Raw genomic sequence first — 20,666 nt, forward strand, 5'->3', positions numbered from 1 at the left:
GTACTGTGGTTAGTGACATGAGGGACATGACATATGCCAGCTGTGGGGCAGTCAGGAGAGGTGCCACTTGGAACACACATTAATAAATTAGGTAATATTTTTGGTGGCAGAAGGGGAGCTTTATCACTTCAGAAGTCCTGAGCTTTTATTTCACATCTCTACTGATACCACAATTCTAAGTCCTTTTTGGAGAGTAGCTGGCGGTTAGTTTGACTGGAGTATGGTATGTGTTTAGGGAGTTAGGGGTTAATTGGGCAAGAGCAGGAAAGGTGCCTGAGGGACTTACAGTTTCAGGCAGGAGAGTCTGTGCTTTAATATTCAGTGGGGGAGTCTTTGAAGGTTTTAGCAGAGCATTGCAATGACTGCACATGCGCTTCATTAATTGAAATCTGGCCGCTTGGAATGGTGTGAAGTCATTTTCAATTGCAGGAGCAGATAGCAGTGGAGAGATTGTCACAGTTGTCTAGGTAAGGTGTAATGAAACCTTAGAATGAGAAAGATCAAGAGATTCAGGTGAAGAGTTCTTAGACTCGACAACAAAAAATGATTCATAAAAAAGAAATTGATATGTTGGATGTCATCAAAGTTTAAAACTTTTGCTCCATGAAATTCTCTTAAGAGAGAGAGAGAGAGAGAGAGAGAGAGAGAGAGAGAGAGAGAGAGAGAGAGAGAGAGAAAGACAAACTACAGAATGGGAGAAAATATTTGCAAACCACATATCTGACAAAAAACCAGTATCTAGACTACATGAAGAATTCTCAAAACTCAATAGTAAAATATCAAAAACAGTCCAATTTGAAAATGAGTAAAAGACATAACAGACATTCACTGAAGAGGATATACAGATGGTAAATAAGCACATAAAAAGATCTTCAGCATCATTAGCCCTCAGGAAAGTGAAAATTAAACCCACAATGAGATATAACTACACAACTTTAAGACTGTCTAAAGGAGAAAATGGTGACAACCAGAATGTTGTCAAGGATGGGGGGAAAAAAAGGCTCATTCATCCACTGCTGATGAGAATGTTAAATGGAGCAGAATTTGATAGCTTCTTATAAAACTATATGAGGTCTGGAAAAGTCCAGCCATTGTTAATATAATGATAATGGTTTGTGTGACATCAGTGTAACCTGGCCGCCAAGGAGAGTGGACTGGGATGTGCATGTGTGAACAATGACAACTTCACTGTGTATTGAATAGAACTGCTTTGACTCCATGTCTTGGTAGTGTGGCCTAATGTAGTAGGTGTCCTGTAGGGTCCAGTGGTACAGCCACCCCTATCATCCATGCTGGGTACTGGAGGCGCACCCTCTTTGTGGGCTGAGTACAGCCTCCTCTTTTAGTTGAGCCTTGGTTTCTGTTGGCAGATCGATGAGAGGGACTTACCCAGGCCAGTCAGCTGCAAGGACTGGCTGTGATCACTGACCTCCAACCTCCACTCTCCATGGAGGATCAGCTGTGCAGGGGCAGGGTGGTGGTGCTCTGATGTGGTCTTTAGCTGTCTACTGGGTGCACTGGCCCTGGGTTTTCCTGGGTGGTGCAGTCCAAGGTCATCCCCCACCTGTGTTTTGCCTGGGGCCACCCTGCCTGAGCTATAAAGCAACCTGAGATGGCTGCGACTTGTGCTGGGCTTGGAGATTCTCAGGTGAAGCCAAGCTGTGAATCTAGGCTGGCTGCTGCTAGTACCATGCCTGGGGCCACTTAGCAAGAGGTAAGAGGGCTGGGGGCTCACTGAGGCTGGCTGTTGCTTTTTTGAAAGGATTTAGGAAGTTGTGAAACATGAGCCAAGACCAGCCATTCACATGGAAAAGCCACTATTAATGGCTGTAAATTGGGTGGGATAGAGCCTCAGGAGATCTCCAGGGTGGGACAAACAGTGTTAGCCAGGTTGAGGGAGTCTCAGATATGGTACCTACCTGCTGGCTTTGTGGCTCTGTTGTGGGAGGGTTCAGAAAAGGGACAATGGCATCTGCCTGCCTTTCTGTCTGGGGGAAGGCTGTCCCCTCACCTCTTGCCTTGATGAGACACTTCAGTTCCTCCCTGTATGCCACTGGTGCCTTTGAAGCTCCTACCCTGGTGCTGGAGCCCAGAGGGAGTGAGTCTGAATAAGTCCTTGTCTGGATTCTTTAAGAGCAACTGCTTGGGGCTCCAGAAGTTTCTTCCACCAACTTAATCCCCACTGTTTTTTTGCAGCTAGAGGTTATGGGGACTAATCTTCCTAGCATTGGAACCCTGGGCTGTGGGACCTGGTGTGGGTCTGAGACTCCTCACTCCTGAGATACCTCTCCTGAATTTTTATCCACCACACATGGGTGTGGGACTAGTCCATTCTGAGGACTAGTGGTTTCTTTAATTCTACAGTTGCCAGACTTCTATTCAACTTGATTTCTGATGGTTCTATAATTTAGTTGTGATTTTGATGTGGTTGTGCAAGGAGGCAAACCATGTTAATTTATGCCACCAAATGGTGCATATATTGGTATATATCTTTTTAAACACATTTCTACAAAGATAAACACAATATTAAATTGCTATAGTGATATGATATGTGCTTTTCTGCAACCTGAACACAGTGGTATCATTTTAAATTTAACCAACCATATAAGTGACAGACTCTTAGCATTACATTTTCTAGCTAAAGTAAACACCTCTGAGATGCACATTCTTGAATATACATCCATTTACTCTTGATATAGTATATCACAGAAGAATTTGTTATGAATAGAATGTCTACCAAAAATTACATAAGATTTAAAATTTTAAACCATATGAGCAGAATACATTTCAGGAATTTAGAAATTTTCATTTCTAGTAATGACCACTCATTGTTTTCTTACAGTCTTTCTAATATTTGATACTGTCAACATATATTTTTAAAATTTTGCTGTTGGCATTTTCTATTTGTGATTTGCCTAATGACTCCTCTAACTTTTTAATAGGGATGCTTATTTCTTCTCATCTTTTAGAGCTAATGGTATATTGTGGGTATTAATTTGTTATGTATTTTGAAAACATTTTCCTAGCTTATCACTGCTTTTTAATTTTGTTTTAAATATTAAAAAAAAATTTTGCCATAGGTGTATTCTAAAATTTGAAGTAACTAGCAGTACTTTCTGGATATTATGGCATACTTAAAGACTTTCCCCACCATATTTAAACAGAAGACGGAGAGGGGATAAAGAAAAGAGGGTGCGTGGGTGGCCATTTTGTAATTTATGAAAGTAGGAAAAAACAGCAATTCAATTTATACCCAACTTAAATCACAACCAAACAAACAATAACAGAAGAAAAAGTCTGAACCTATCTGGTTAAAGAAGATTGAGTCATATAACTTTGGAAACTTTTTATCTGTTCTGGAGTCAGATGCCATCAATATCCAGAGATATGCTTTCACTGTTTCAAAAAATATTTATTAAGTACTGGGGATTGTGCTAGGTTTTGGCTCAGAGAAAAAAAGATAATGAACCCAAAAATAAAATAAAATTGGCCCTGCTCACCAAGAGCTCACAGACTGTAAGAGTCGTGTATGTTCAAGGAATTTAGGAAGATTGGATCCTCCTTTGTTCTTCATTCTATCTTATTCGACTTCAAAACCATAAGAAAAACAATTGGTAAATACTTAAAATCCTGATTTCTTGAAAAAATATTTAATGTGATTTAAAGGAAACATTGGAGACATTGATGCCTTTGAGACACTGACTGGCTGCAATAACAACCTGTAATCATGTTTCATGCCAGGAAAATGTTTTCAAAACATCTGCACTATTTAACCAGCCAAGACGTTTCATGAAAAAGATCTGCAAATGCCTCCATTGGGAGGAGCTCATTCATTTGAAGTAGTGGTTGAAAATATTTGAAAACATTTGATCATCTTAACTCTGTGTGTGTGTTTTGAATGTGCATATGCTCACATGTAGCACTGGAATTTTATATACAATTATGTTTTTAATTATAATTTGATACATTTACTGCAATTGATTTTGTAAGGAAGAATGGAAGACAAAGATAGGAGCTAAGGTCTGTTTTATAATGAGAGAAGTGATAATAGTCTCTTACTGTTTTAATAAGGTTTTGAAAATTATCTAAAGTTTATTATTGAGTTTTAACAAAAAGCCAATGAAATGAGCATCAATATTTTCATTTTAAATAATGAAAAAAATGTGACTGTGATTAGGTGATTAAAGGTTCTCAGTTAGTAAATATCAAAGAGGAAAAGATTAAAGCAAAACCCAAGGTCATTGCTTTTTTCCCTGCACCACAGCAACCCCAGTGCTAACAGCATTAATGAGTTAGTACCCAATTATCTATAGATGAATCTAATGAGGCCCTACCCACTCACCATGGGCCCTTCTTGCAGAAACTAAACTCTCTTTTTTAATCACACTTGTCTCAGCATGTGGTAGGAGTAACATAGGGTTTGGAGTTAAATTCAACCCTGGGTTTGAATTCCAGCTTTCCACTTATTAGCTGTGCATATTTGGACCTAACTCTGCCTTGTCTTCACCTATGAACATTGGCAGTGAAAATACTTACAATGGAGGCTTTTATGATATCTCTGGCACATAGCAAGCACTCAAGAATCACCCACAATGACATTACTTGGGCTCTCCTAGGATGACATCAAAGAGATACAAAATGATTTGGAGAACCGAGGGTTATGGGTATTGGAGCCCTGGACATAATGGCAAAAGCTAATAAGTGTCAGTTTTGAACAGTGTTAGCCCACCTGCAAAGAACTGGTATTCGACTATAGTTAGATTCATCTCTTTTTGCCTCTGATCCTCATATTCCCATATATCCCAGGAGGCACTGAATTAAGAAAAAAAAGGGGAGACTCGAGAACATGAGATAAATGTAGGAATGGCATTGATGAACCTTTTTGCAGTGCTCAAAATGCATTTTCCTAATTCTTTTCTTTTTTCACCCTTTATAGCTGATGGCGTCTGTGTCTTTAAATGCTTACTGAATAGAGACACTGAATGCTGCCGTGTGGGAAAGGAGTCCATCTTGATTACTCTGGGGTACAACAGTGCTCTGCTGAAGTTTGAGTCTCATGCTGGTAAGTTTTGTGTTTGTCATGACCCCTGTCTTCTCTGAAAATGAATCTCCTGATGCATTGACTTGTTTTTTAAATATGCTTTATTGTTTATGCTGTTACAGTTGTCCCAATTTCTTTTCCCTTTGTTCTCCTTCACCCAGTGACCCCCTTCCCTCCAGTTGTCCCCCCCCCCTTTAGTCCATGCCCAACATCTTCCTATCTACTCCACTCCCTCCTACTATGCTTCTTGATTCCTGTACCATCTCCCTCCCTTTCCCCCCTTCCCCCTGCCTGCTGACCTCCTCCCAATATGTTCCCCATACCTATAATTCTTTTTCCACTCTCATTGCCTACTTAGTTTGCCTTTGTTTCGATTCCCTGGCTTCTGTTGTTGGTTGTTGTGATACAGTTTTCATTTTAACGTTCATAGTTTTGATTCTCTTTCTCCTAAACAAGTCCCTTTAACATCTCATATAACAGTGGTTTGGATCTGATGAACTCCTTCAGTTTTACTTGCCCTGGAAGCACTTTCTCTGCCCTTCTATCCTGAATGACAGCTTCGCTGGATAGAGTAATCGTGGTTGTAGGTTTTTGCTTTTCATTACTTTGAATATTTCTCGCCAGTCCCTTCTTGCCTGCAGAGTTTCTTTTGAGAAATCAGCTGATAGTCTTATTGGAACCCCTTTGTACGTAATTCTCTTCTTCTCTCTTGCTGCTTTTAAGATTCTTTCTTTATCCTTCAGTTTTGATATTTTGATTATAATGTGTCTTGGTGTGGTTCTGCCTGGGTTCAGGATTTTTGGAACTCTCTGTGCTTCCTGGACTTATAAGACTTTTTCTTCCCCAAGTTAGGGAGGTTCTGCTTCATTATTTTTTCACATAATTTTTCGGTTTCTAGTTTTTCTTCTTTACTTTCTGGCAGCCCTATGATTCAGATGTTGGCCTGCTTATAGCTGTCCCATAGGTTTCTGAGCCTCTCCTCATTTTCCTCACTTTTCGTTTCCTCTTTCTGCACCGGTTGACTATTTTTTCCTTCCCTATGTTTCTATTTGTTGATTTGATCCCTGGTTTTCTTTCCCTCACCCCTAGTTTCGTATGTGTTTTCATTCATTTCAGGACTAGCCTTCATTCCTTCTTCATCTTGTTTAAGATCTGCTTTTAGGTCTGTAAGCATTCATATAATCAAAGCTCTGAACTGTGCCTCAGAAAGATCTCCTATCTGCTGAGCCGTTAGATTAGATATTTGCTGGCTGGTCAACTGCGTCACTGGGATCTCTATCATGATCTGTGCCATCCTGACAGTTTTGTGTTTACCTTTGCTTCCTGGGCAGGGCTGTCACACCTCCTATGCTATAGGGGGCAGAGCCCCGTGCACTTGTCACTACCAGGCGACCCGTTTCACCACTGTGGCGCTTTGTGTGGGGGTGGGGGTCCAAGATGGATTCCTGCTGTTCACTCTCCGCTGAGAGACCAGGAGCCTCCTCCTCTGGCCCCACCTCCTCTGGGCCTCACAGTCCGAGGTAATGGGGGTCTGACTTCCTCAGCATTGTAATCACGAGTTGACGGGTTTGGTCTGCAGACGGGGGTGCTCCCCAGGCACTTCTCACGTCCCCATAAATACGGGTGTCTGTGCTTACTACCGTCCTGCCACCATTGCCGCAGCTGCTGCCGCCAGCACAGCTTGACCTCTTCTCCCGGGCTTCATACCTCCTACTTGTCCAGACAAGCACCACTTCTTTATAACTTCATATGCTGGACTTCCATGTAGCTTTATTTCCTGGAAATTCTGGTTATTTATGGTTTTGTGGTAGTTGTATTCCTTCTTAGTTGTGAAAGGAGATGGAGCGTGTCAGCCTAGGCCTCCATCTTGGCCAGAAGTCAATGCATTGACTTTTCACTATTATTGATTGATTGGCTTTTGGCAGCATGTTTCCTGATGTGAATTGTCATGATCGAAATAATGATTTAAAACTGATTCTGGTGCTTACTTGATACCAAGGCTAGAGAACAATCAGCTCTTTCCTTGGACTATGAGAACATTTTTATTCTTAGTCCCCCTTTAGTCCTCCTTCATCCAGAGCTGCAGGAGAGACCACCAAGTATTGTCCAGATCTTCACCACTCTTGTTGATTTTCCTCAAAGATGAGGTTGTTCGCAGAAATGTGAATTTCAGTGTCAGTGTCAATCAGAATGATTTTATTCTATTTTTGTCTTTGTGTCACTTGTTGAACATTTTAAGATACTGGACCGCAAATGTCAAGCAATAGGGAGGTAAACTAAAGTGTAATTAGAACTATTTTAAGAAAGGACTAAAAGACACTCTGGAAGATTTCCAGCCTGATAATGATAATTAGGGCTCACAATGCCATGGGTCTACCTTCCATGCTCAGTTGTCATTTCTTTAACTTAGATATAAATTGTTTCATCTTATGGCGTTAATGCAGTCAATTAAAAGTATTAGCAATAGTACCAATTCTACTCTGGGTAGTTACTATGTCTAAAATTGTTTCATTATGGTAATTACTTGAGATAAAGAAGTGAATCTTGTTCCTTATTTCTAAACTGACTCAGAATCAGCCAGAATGTGGAAGTTGTTTTATCATATACCTATTTATCTATTCATCCATCAATCCATCTCATTTTAATGATGCATTTCAGGGTAAATTATAATATCCAGCACATTTCACCCCCTTATATAATACTTCAATCTACGTATCATTAGCTAGAACTCAAATTTTGTTTATGCTTCTCAGTTTTTCTGTTGTGGTTAAATTTATATGCATTAAAATATACAAGTCCTCAAGAATGCCAGCATTCTTAAAAGTTACCTTATGCCCTTTCCTAGTTACTCCTTACTCTTATTCTTCCAGAAACAATCACTATTTTTATTTTTCCCCCTTATTATTTAGCTTTGTCCTTTCTAGAAGTTTCTATAAATGATATCATTTAGTATATACTCTAATACATGTTGTTACAGGTATCAGTAGTTTGTTATTTTTTATTACCAAGCAATAGTCACAGTTGGTCCATTCTCATTTTGATAGACATTGATACTCTTTCCATATTTGGGCTTTGATAAATAAAGCTGCTATAAATATTCTCATACCAATCTTTTTTTCCCAAAGTGATTGTACTGTTTTACACTCCCATTAATAATGGATAAGAGTTCTGCTTGTACCACATCTTTGCCAATATTTGGTCTTTCAGTCTTTTCAATTTCTGCTACTCTAGTGGGTTCGTCCTATCTCATAGTGGTATTAATTTAAATTTTGCTGGTGACTAATGATATTAAGCAGTTTCTCATGTGCTTATGAATTAAAATAAGTTGCCTGTTACTAATTGGTTGTTTATCTATGGAGTTGTTATTTTCTATATAGGAGATCAATTGTGTATCAGATAAATAATTTATGGATGCTACTATCTAGTTTTTAGCTTCCTTATTTATTCCCGTAGTGATATCTTGTGTAAAGCAGTTTTAAAATTTGGTGAAGTCTAGTTTATAATTTTTTCTATTTTGTTTATTACATTCTGTGTACTAAGAACTCTTTCCCTTATTTTTCCTATATTTCCTTCTAGAGGTTTTATAGCTTTATTTTTTTGGAATATAATCCATCTTATTTTTATATGGTATGAGGTATGGGGCCAAAGGTTATTTTTAGACCATATGAATAAATGGTTATTCTAGCAATGTTAGCTGAAAAGACTTTTTCAAGTCAAATGACTGTCTATAGATTTAGCCTATTTTGGAGCTCTCTATTCTATTCATTGATTATCCTTATGCCAATATCTATCACATTGTTTGAACTACCTTAAAAATAATAATCGAAGTCTTGTTAGTTTAAGTCTTTCAACTTAGTTCTTCTTTGTCAAGATTGTTCTGGATATTTTTGATACTTTGCATTTCCATATAACTCTTATAATTAAGTTATCAATTTCTACGAAAATGCTTGGTCTGTTTATGCTTGAGATTGATTAATTTGGTGAGAATTGTCATTTTAACAATATTAAGGTTTTCAATTATTGGTGAGCTGAAGACAGCGCAAACGAAATTACAAGAGATCCTTATTAAATTTTCAGGAATTTGATAGCTTGAAATTAGTGAGGGTAAGAGAATTTACACCACAGACTTGGTAAACTTCATAAACCGGGACCCTTTTTGTATTGTGGGGGTAATCAATTGTTAAATTTTTACCAACATCCTATTGCTTCCAGTCCAGGAATAGAGTATTTCTCTTCATTTATTTTGGTCTTTGATTTTTCCCCAGAAAGGTTTTATAGTTTTCAGTGTGGAAGTCATACACAATTTTTAACAAATTTATCCCTAAATGTTTTGTTTTTGAACCTATTATAAATAAAATTTTGAAAACACACAATTGTCTGCCACGAGTATATAATAAATTAATTTTTAATATTAATCTTGGTTACTATAATCTTTTAAATTTACTCACTAATTCTAGTGTAGTTTAGATTTCTTAACATTGTCTACACTTTCAAAAAGCGTGTCACCTACAAATAGAGATAGCTTTAATTCTTATATTTATGCCTTTTATATTTTTTTCTTGACTTTTTAAAATTCTTATCAGCTCTAGTACAATGTTGACTATACCTGAGTGAGCAGTTGTCCTTGGCATTCTCCTGATTATAGGGGGAAAAATCACCATTTAGTGTAATGGTTGTTATATGATTTTTGTGGATGTCCTTTATCAGATTGGGGACATTTACTTCTTTTTTTCAGTTGCTGGATATTTTTATCATAATTGGGCATTAGATTTTGTTAAGTATTTTTCTAGCTTTATTGAAATTATTATATGCTATGAATTTGGTGAAATGCTTACTATAAAATAGTTTGTGTAGAAATGGTATCTCTCCACTAAATGTTTGATAGAATTCACCTGGGAATCATTAAGGCTTAAAGTTTTATCAATGGGAATAAAATAGATATAAGAATCTTCAGATTTTCTTTCTTGTGTCAATCCTATATTTTATATTCTTTCATAGAATTTTTCCATTTCATCTAAGATGTCAGAGTTACTGGCAAATTTTTTTCATAATTTGCATATTTCTTTTAATATTTTAATTCTGTAATAATATTTCCTATTTCTTTATTAATACTGGCTTTTAATGTCTTCTCTTTTTTTTCCTTGATCAACCTAATTAGAGGTTTATCAATTTTATCAGTCTTTTCAACAAATCAGCTTTTGGTTGCACTGTTTTCTCTATTGTTTATCTATTTTCTGTTTCACTGATTTCTTTAAGAAATGGAAAATCGAGGGGGGCACCATATAACAGGACATAAATAAACTAAGAACAAAATGCAATTCTTTTTATTATAATCCTTTAACCTATTATCTCATCTAGCATACCATCCACTTGAGGAAGAATTTAATTGGTGCAAGAAAGAGGATACTAAGATTCCAAGAAAATCAGTCACTTTCTCAAGGTGCTATGATTGATATTAACTGACAAAGGATTCAAGTCCACAGCTAACTGACTCTTCCCACACCACCACACATCCTCCTGGGTGAGACATGTCTAGTTTTAAGAAAGAAATAGTCAGTGAAAGACCAGTTGGCGGTTGTGCAGTGTGAAGACAAATGGAAAACCTTCCTTCTAATGTGTTCACACAAAGAACACTGTGTTCAAGGAAGTCATGCTGGTTAACTCTAAATAGAATGCATATCTTCATAGTGTTTCAAGCACAGGGTACTTGTTCAGAGTTGGTATCTAGAGTCTAAATAGGTCTGAGAATTTTACTTTTTAGGGTCTCTCAAATAGGACTGCCTTCTTTTTCTGGACAAAAGCTTTTCTTTGAGTCTTTAAAGTGGCATGAAGTAGACAAAGTTCGAAGATAATTGGATACATTTCACTCGTTTTCACATCCAGTGGCTACGCATTACCTGCACTGCTTTCAGCCCTCTACTTAAGAGAATCTTAAATAGCCTGCATAGTCATGAGGCCCAGAACCAACACGGCTCACTCAGTGTTGTGGACCAATGACAGGAGTCTATTGATCCTACACAAAGGACCCCTATAAGTAATATCTGATGCCTTCTCTGACAAGGAGATAGAGAGAACGGATCCTTTTCATTATAGTCCTTGATGCAGAGATTTTGGACTCAGTAATGAAATCTGAATTCAAATGACTAAGATTCTACTTAATTTGTTTGTACCCATCAAAAACGCAAGAAGGAAAATTTCTAAGTAGGGAGTTCATAGGTGGGACTAATTCTGATATTATTAATTCTTTAATGGTTCAGTGTGTAACCTGTTTCAGGAATGAACAGAAAGACTTCTTTGGCTCATCTCGCTTTAGAATCCTGGCTATAATTGATTAGTCTCATTTGTTCTGTAAGAAGGAAAAAAAAATCAATACCAAGAATTTCAGACTTGACTTGAGAATTTTCCCAAGAGTGCCTTATAACTCCTTCCTATTCTGGAGTCCATGTGTCTCTTGATTTCTGCTAAGAGTGAATCCTAGCACCAAATGGATTAGAAGTATAGATGTTTGCAAATTAATGGTCCTCCTTAGTTTAATTTAATAACAGTTTTCAAAAATCAGTGAATGTCCCTGGGGAATTGGTTGCCTGTCTGATTTTCCTGGCCCTAGAAACTGAACAAGCCAAGCAGCTGATCCCTCATTCTGGATCTGTCAAGGCAGGTTGGGATGTGAAGGACCAGAGTCCACAGCTGCAGGCAAGTAGTGTGGCAAGTAAGGAACAAGCTGGTTGTGACTCAGTAGGTCCCAGATGACCCAGTTTCCAGGTGGCAATGGGCTCTTGATTGTCATTTGTCAACCTGGGTGTTGTCAGAAAGCTGTCTAGTGGTATCACTGTCCATCAGACATGACTGTTAAATTTTTGAGATATGTTCTGCTTGGAGTAAGAGGATGTGACATTTGAAATGCGAAGCTGCTATTTTATATTTAGAAGTGAACGGCTGCCAATTATCTGTAACTTGAGTAAGAAAGAAAATCCAGCTTTATTAGGAAGTTGACCTGTAGTGATAATTAGGCATCACTAGGAAAGAAATGATCAAATATCCAAATATACCTATGAGGAATATTTGTTTCCTTTCTCCTTTCCTTCTTTAGAATTGTGACTCAGTGCTCTCCAAGCCTGATTTGGTCACCAGTCAAATAACCTCCAGTAATCTCAAAGAACACTGTGAAATCCAGTGCCTTAAAATTCATTGTATTTTAGAAGTAGTGGGGATATTTAATAATGACAGATGTCAACAGAGACAAAAGTTTTACTTAAATGGACGTCATATCTATGACATACTGACTATGAATGTACTAGATCTGTGCAAGGTTTACTCATTCACTCATTCATCCAAGAAATATTTCCTGGGAGTCTATTATATGCCATGCACTTATGTGGTGAAGATACAGTACTGAATAAATAGAAGCCTTTACAAATATGTAGTAAACATTTTAACAGGACACAAACAATTAATAAATGGACATATATAGTGAGCCATCTGTGATAAGAGCTGAAAAGAAAAATAAACCAGAGAAAGAGGCAGAGAATGACTGGAGATTGTGTGTATACTCTTTGTGGGTACTTTTTGAGGGAAAGCCTCACTGATTAGACAACTTCTGTAGAACAGAAGTGGAGAAGAGAAAGAGCCATGTGTTGGGGCTAAGGGTGGTCTAGATAGTGGAACAGAACTGCAAAGTCCCTAAGGCAGGATGAGTTTGAAGAATGGCACTAAGAACAGAGGGCCTAGTTGAAATGAAGGAGGAGGACAGCAATGAGGTCAGAGAACTGGAGGCCCGATCAGGTGAGACGTTGGAGACCATGGTGAGCATCTTTGTTTTATTCTGAGGGAGATTGGAAGCATCAAGCAGAGGCCTAGCATTGTCTGAGCATTATTGAATTTTTATGTATCTTTTAAAGGAATGTGTTTATACCTTCTCTAGTAATTCTCAGAGCAGCCCTGTGAAGGTGGTGTATTATTACTCTTTATTCCTATTTTTAAGCAAAGACACTAATGCTCATAGGTTTGATGGAAATTGCCCAAGTGACAAAAAGGAAATGTAAAGCCCATGTTCTTTCAACAGCCACCAGACTGCCCCTTCACTCTTCACTGGTTGGCATTTAATCTAGAAAACTCAACTCATATCTTTAATAGAGATGATAATGCAGCCATGGGAATGCCAACTTTTATCAACATTTCACTGATGAAGAAAAAGAAATAAAGATACTAGTGGAGCTTATTTTGGGAGTTTATGAACCATGGGAAAAATTTTTATCATTTTATATTTTGAAAAACTTTCCAACTTAGAAGTTTCATAAACATAACTGAGAACATCTGGGAACTGTTTAAACAGACTCACTAATTTACAATATTTTGTCACATGTGATGTGCTTTTCTGTACATGTGTGTACATGTGCAACCACATACTTTCATTTTATTTCTGAAACCATTGGAGAGTAGTTTGCATATGTCATGGTCCTTTATTCCTTAGTACTTCACAGGTTTAGCCCATAAACAAGAACATTATCTTTTGTAACCAGAGTAGAATAACCAAATTCAGGAATTTAACATCTATACAATATTTATAATTGTCCCAATAATGTCTCTTCTAGCATTTTTTTCTCTCTAGTACTACATCTGGTCTAGGATCACATATTGTGTTTAGTTGTCATATCTTTTTAGACGCCTTTAATTTGGAAGACTTCCTCACCCCTTTTCTTTCTGTGATGACATGAAGATATTTGGAGAACAGGAATCAGTTCTTTCATTCCCCAACTGGGTTTTTTCTACTGTTTCACTGTGAAAAGATTCAGGTTATGCATCCCTAGTCAGAAAACTACCTGCCTCGTATTGTGTCCTTCTCAGAATATCACATCAGGAAGCAGTGAGGGGTATCTATCCCTCATTGATAGTATGAATTTTGATCACTAGGTCAAGGTATTTTCTCTTTTTTCCACTTTGAAGTTACTATGTTTTCCCTGTTAGATATAAATAATAAGGAATCTGGGTGAAGGCCCTTTGGTATCATGCAAATATCCCATTTTTTATCACACAGCCCAAATTTAGTATTGTATATTTATTATCCATTGCTTTGGATATAAAGTTGATTTTTTTAATCCTGCAGTCTTGCTTAGTCACTTAGTTCTTGTAGGTTTCTTTTATAGAGCCCTAGGATTTTTTACATAAATGATATCTGTGATTTGAGACAGTTTTACTTTTTCCTTTATTATCTGTTTTTCTTCCTGCTCATTGCACCAGCTAGGCCCTCTAGTACAATGTTGCAGAGAAAAAATTAGAGTAGGAATCTTTACCCTGTCATGATCTTAGGAAAAGCATTCAGTTTTCACCAGTAGTTGTAGGTATTTTTATTGATATCCTTTATCAGGTGGAGGAAAGTCCATTATATCCCTAATTTGCTAATAGTTTCTACCTTAAACTCTGTTTCAATTCAAGATAGAAACTATATCTGAATCAATGAAAATGGTTGTCATTTTTATTTTTAGGCTGCTAATATGATAAATTAAACTGATTGATTTTTGAGTGTTGAAACAACCTTGAATTTCTGAGTTAAACTTTTTTTGTGATGGTGTATTATCCTTTTTATGTAGTGCTAAATTAGATTTCCTAGAATTTTATAAAGCACTTTGTGTCCATGTTTCTTAGGTATTGCTTTGTAGTTTTCTTATGGTCTTTGTCTGATTTGGGTATCAGAGTAATATTGATCTTATAAAATAGGAGCATGTTCCTCTAACCTATTCTTATGAATTCTTTGTATAGAATTTGGCATCATTTCTTCTTTAAACATTTATAAAATTAAAAACCAAATTTTTGGGAGAAGATTTTAACTACAAAGTCAATTTATTTAATACATATAAATCTATTTAATATATCTTCTGTTTATTGAATATGCTTTAATTGTTTGTCTTTTATGGAATTTGTTCATTTCATCTAGGTTTTCAAATTAGTTGCTATTAAGCCATTCATAATATTCTTTTATACCAGTATGATCTGTAATGATTTTTCTCCAATTTATTATATTGATAATATATTTTTTATTAATCTACCTAGAAGCTTATCAACTTCATTGATCCTTTCAATGAAACAGCTTTTTGGTTCATTCATTTTTCTCTATTTTGTCCACTTTTTGCTTTATAGATTCCTGTTCTTTATTTTCTTCCTTCTCATTACTTTGATTCTCTGATTAGTCTTTTCTGTTTAACATCTTAAGGTAGACACTTAAACCATTCATTTGGATCCTTCATTTTTCTATTATTTGTATTTACTGCTATAGATTTCTTTCTGTAAACTCTTCTAGCTGCATCCCATTAACTTAGTATGTTGTGTTTTCCTTGTCTTATAATTCAAAATACTTTGTATTATTTTTTATTTGGCCTATGAATTTATTTTGATCCATGAATTCTTTAGAATTATGTTTAATTTTCAAACATTTGGAGATTTTTCCAAGGTTGCTTCCTGTATCTTTGTTGAGTTCTTCTGTAATGTGAATTAAAATGTGGTTTGTATGATATCAGTGGTTTCAGATTTATTGGAGTTTGCTTTATGGCTGACAATTTGGTATATCTTGGTGAATGTTCCATGTGCACCTAAAAAGGATATGTGTTCTGTTATTATTGAGTGGACTGTTCTCTAAATATGTTAGGTCAAGTTGATTGATCTTTAATGATTCTTGATCTACTTATCAGTCATTGAGAGTGGAGGTTTGGAATTACCAACTCTAACTGGATTTGTCTGTTATAGTTGTTTATGACCATTTGCAATATGAAAGTTGATATTCTATTGAGGATATGTGAGGTTATGCTTCAGATAATGGCTCAAGAAAGCAAAAAGTAAAAATCCAAGTTTTCTTTTATGAGGAAAGCTCATACTTAAGTTAAACCCAGCTTGCCTCCCTACTCTCAGTATTTTTTACAGTAACTATATTCTCTGGTCCCTGTTTCCTGCTGAACACATGCACAATATATCTGCATAATACTGAAATATTTATGGATGAAATGACATTATGTCTAGGATTGCTTTAGACTGTCTAGCCAAGGAAACAAAATATACTTGGCAGTAGAAATGAATTAAGATTGACAAAAATCTTAGTAAGTTTTGAATCCTAATGATAGGAATCTTTATATCAATCTATGTACTTTATGTACATTTGAAAATCTTCATAATAAAAGTTTTTTTAAAAAGTCAGAGATGGAAGTGTACATACAAATATCAAGAGCTATAAACATTTCTCCAGGAAACAAATCTCATTTACCTATAAGTTAATATACCTGCTGGTCATCCGAGGTGCATTGATCAGGAGTTCTGAGGCTACATTGAAATGCTGTCTTAAAATTGATAGCAATGGCAGGAAGCTGAACAGGAGAATTTTTATAATTTGGCTTTACTGTATTTGGCTAACAGCTCTTAGAAAAGCAGGATAAAATTATTTGATATAGGCCAGTCAGAGTTCAACATTACTATTTGCATTCTCCCCTTCAGCCCCCTATTCTTCTTTAAAGAACTTTCAAATGCTTTAGCTCTCTGGGGAGTGTCAAAGGAATATACCATATAATAGGTTAATACAAAAGAAATTGTTTAACTATTTTTAAAATATTTAAATTTAGTTATTCATAAAAAATGTTAATGCACTGTGTTGGTGATGCGATAGGGAAATAGGCATTATTATACATCCCTGTGGGGTATAGATTGTAATAGCCTATAGAGGGCAATTCGGCAATACATTTATAATTAAAATGGGCCCATTATTTGATCTCATTTCTAGTAATTTAACCTACAAACATTCTCATAAATAGGAGAAATGAAATTCAGTAAAATATTAACACTGACTCATCGTTTGCAACAGTAAAATACTGAAAACAACCAAAATGGTGATTTGGAATACCATGCAGATGTTTTAAAAAAATATATCTCTGCTTATTTTTGAAAAGTGCTTCTAGATATACTATTCAATGGAAAGTTTTAAAATGTGAGGCATTATTTGTACCATAATTCATTCAGTTAAAAATATTTATTTTGTGTTCAAAACCCTCAACTGTTAAGGCACTGTGCTCGGTGCTAGGTATATAATATTTCCTTTAATTGGCTTTTCTGTTTTTTGACCACTTTGTTACCAGGCTAGAGCCTTCCTCCCCCCAATCTTCCCACCTTCTTTTTGTAAGAGAAGACTCCCTGTGGTTCCCATGGAAGGTAATGATGCCCCAAACTACTTTGGTTTATGTCATCTCAGGACATTTTAGTGTGTCTCTATGGAGTCATAGACAATATAGGAAGAGGCAATGTGCTATATTAAACCCCTCTTGGGGAAGGGGATTCCTTACAAATAATTTATTGATGAGACAACGTATTGGTTTGCCAAGTTAAAAAACTGCCAGATCTACTGAGATGTGTAGTCCGCAGCAATCATACATCAACATTGAGCTCAAATCTGCTTTTGGAAGCATGAAATGCAGAAACCACTCTACTGAAGTTACTTGCAGGAGGTATATGTTCAGACCAGTTTTCAAATTTCACAGTATAACTGAAGCGTAATAGTCAGCCTTTTTATTAACAAGTAGTGTTATAGAGTTTAACATCTGTATTCAGCAGCAAGAATAGTAACATGGGTAAAGGTTTCCCTGAGGAAAAAATGTAAGATGTCAAAACATTTTCTCCAATAGTTCGTGTGCTAATGAAACATATTCCCAGCAACTCACAGATACAATCATGGTGCCTGCAGTGTGTGCATGGCACTGACCATCACACGAATGTGTGGGCGAGGAAGAGAGGAGGGGTGCCTAGGGGAGTCCCCAGAATGAGAAACTGAAACAGTATTTGCCCAGTACTGCCTGTAGTTCTTCTGATATCTTGGTCATTCCCTTTCACTCTGCAGGGTCCAGAAAGGGGTTAACCCTTTTTCACTACTATAATCCAAACCTGTATATAGGTACTGCTTAGTGTTTAAGTATTCTCTTTACATCAAGGTAAAGGTCTTCTTTCTTTTCTCTGCCTTTTAAATTCTCACACAACTACTTAGGCCAGAATTTTTAAACAGTAACTCTACTGACCTTTTAGGCTGGGTAGTTCTTTGTGGTTGGGAGCTGTCGTATGTAAACTGTAGGGTGCTTAGCAGCCTCCCTGGCCTCCACTCACTAGATGCCAACAGCACACCTCTTCCCAGTTGTCACAACCAGATGTCTTCAGACATTGCCAGATGTTCCTCGGGGACAGCAAAATCACCCCTGGTTGAGAATGCTAACTTGCAAACCTTTTGAGGTTCCTATGGATTTGACTCTGGAAATAAGGATGGAAATTAAGGTTCAACAAATAAACTGCATTCTTTTCTTCTTTTTTTATTTCCATCACTTATTTAACCAAGAACTACAGTTTGCAAACTAATGACCAGGAGAATGAATTTATCAGAAGCTGAATTACATTTACCCTACAGAGTAATTTTGTTTTTAAATTAAGCTTGAAGGCCTTTAGACTAGGTGTATTCTCTCCACTTCAGTTTCTTAACCATTCCCTCTACTTTCTAAAGAGTCATACCATTGGTCTGCTTCACCTGTTTATGTAACCTGTCTGACCCATGAAGGATTCGTGTGTGTCACGTCTTTCCAGAATGAACCATAGAGGAAAGGGCAAGGACTAATGTGTGTGCTTGCGGGACATCCTACAGAGCCCCCCAAGACCACATAACACTTTGCCCACACTAGGAAAAAACACAAACAAAAATCTTCCTTAACGCAGGAAGTTATCATGATATACTGATTCTGTTAGAAAATAAGACCATTTAGTGCCCTTTGCTAAAGAATTGTAATATATAAGTGTCTGTGATGCTTTTGATAAGTAACACAGCCCCAGGGCTATGCAGTGCACATCCTGTACAACCATCCATGGCAGTCTTGTGTATTTACATCAAGTTGGGTCTGTGTTGCATAGGAAAACCTAGATCTGGCCTTCACTGGGGATTTCATTAAACGGTCTGAGTTTAGAGCAGATCCTTCAGAGAACAGGGAAGATCACAGTGAGGGAAGATCACCGTTATCTTGTATTCCCGGTGTTTGAAGGAAAATAACCTGCTCTTTCTTATAGGCACGTGTTCCAACTCAGACCCTGTCCTGAACCAGTCTTGGGGGTGGGAAGGGTAAAACTCAAGAAGAGGTGGCAGAGAGGGAAAAGGAAATGAAAGCAAGAGACTGTTGTGTGGTGGTGACATCAAGGAAGAAATGGGAATTTCTGTGGCTGCTAGATCTGTCTTGCCCAGACAGAACTGATCCCAGGAGACTGTAAGCCTGAAAATTATGTCTCTCGTTAGTTATTAATGTCATCTAGCCAGGGTTCTTAAGAGAGGTGATTTCCTTCATGTTTATGTTCTTAATTCAGCATTCATTTATTACTGTTTATCTTTTCTTCATTTATCTTTTTAAATGTATTTATACAATAAATGTTTTTGAGCACCTACCATGAGCTTGCACTATTAAAAAATCCATCTTCTCACAGAGAGACCATCTTTTAAATGTAATAACTATGTACGAGATCTGTCCAGAAAGTATCCAGCTGTGTACTATGGAAAATAGAGACATTTATTGGAGAAGATACAAAATATAAGAAACATCGTACCTAGGACAATGATGCCTCAGTCCCCTTTGAAGTTATGATGTTGTTGAGGAAATTGTTCATTGGTAGCAGTTTGAATCAAGTCATTAGCAACTACAGCACGATGTTGCTTCTGCTCTGGTGGCAGAAGCAGCAAAGTGAATTTTGCCACAACGTGTTTCATGCCAAATTCCTGCATCAAAATCTTGGACACAGTTTTTGGAATCCCCAGATCAGTTTCTAGTTCTCACACTGTCAGTAGCTGATCTTTGTTGATTGCAGCCCATACATGTTCAACATTCTCAGGCCTTCCAGAACACGGATCACTTTCAACAGATTCTCAGCCATCTTTGAAGCATTTGTGCCACACTTTTATTTGTGCTGCACTCATTGCATCATCCCCAAAATCCTTCTGAATCATCCAAATATTTTCCACAGAGGAATGTTCAAGCTTAATGCAAAATGTGATGCAGATCCATCGCTCTACTCACTCATTTTGAATGCAACGGCCACACAGTACACATGCTTACTCTATGGCATCTACTGCCCCTGCTGACTAGTACAGTGAAGTTGTCAGTGTTCACAAATGCGCATTCCAGTCCACTCTTCTTGGTTGCCAGGTTACATCAATATCGTACAAACTGGTCTCATTATATTAACAATGGCTGGACTTTTTCTGGACAGACCTCAGTATAGTGCCAGATGGATGCTCAGTTTATCATGGGGATCATTTCATAAGGTTTATAAATGTTGAATCACTATGTTGTATGCCTGAAACTAATATCATTTTTTAAAAAACATGTTTTGATTTCTGATGACTCTGGCAGTGTTTGAGTATATCATTTCACTGAAACCTTAACATAATCGGGTATTATAAATTTTACTAATTCAGTTCTAAAAGAAGCAGTGAATCATTTCTATTTTCATTGCTTTCTATAGATGTGAAATCGAGGAGTATTTTGTTAGCATCCCAGAATTTTATTTTGGGACATTGGGTGGCATCGTATCTCTGCCATTGTGGGACCATCTCTCTGCTCTGGCAGTGGCTGTCTTC

At 36.9% G+C, this 20,666-nt stretch overlaps 1 protein-coding gene across 3 annotated transcripts in view; it reads left to right on the forward strand.

Moving 5' to 3' along the window:
• Positions 1 to 20,666, forward strand: part of LOC150013077 (histone-arginine methyltransferase CARM1-like) — a 233,289-nt gene that overhangs the window by 72,715 nt on the left and 139,908 nt on the right. For all 3 annotated transcript variants that reach the window (XM_090275844.1, XM_090275846.1, XM_090275845.1), the window contains exon 2: positions 4,937 to 5,062. In XM_090275844.1, the coding sequence (XP_090131970.1) occupies positions 4,937 to 5,062 (126 nt within the window). The remainder of the gene's footprint in view (positions 1 to 4,936; positions 5,063 to 20,666) is intronic.

The sequence above is a fragment of the Furipterus horrens genome, unplaced genomic scaffold (genome assembly GCF_987537825.1).
Source record: "Furipterus horrens unplaced genomic scaffold, mFurHor1.1.pri manual_scaffold_4, whole genome shotgun sequence".
NCBI lineage: Eukaryota > Metazoa > Chordata > Mammalia > Chiroptera > Furipteridae > Furipterus > Furipterus horrens.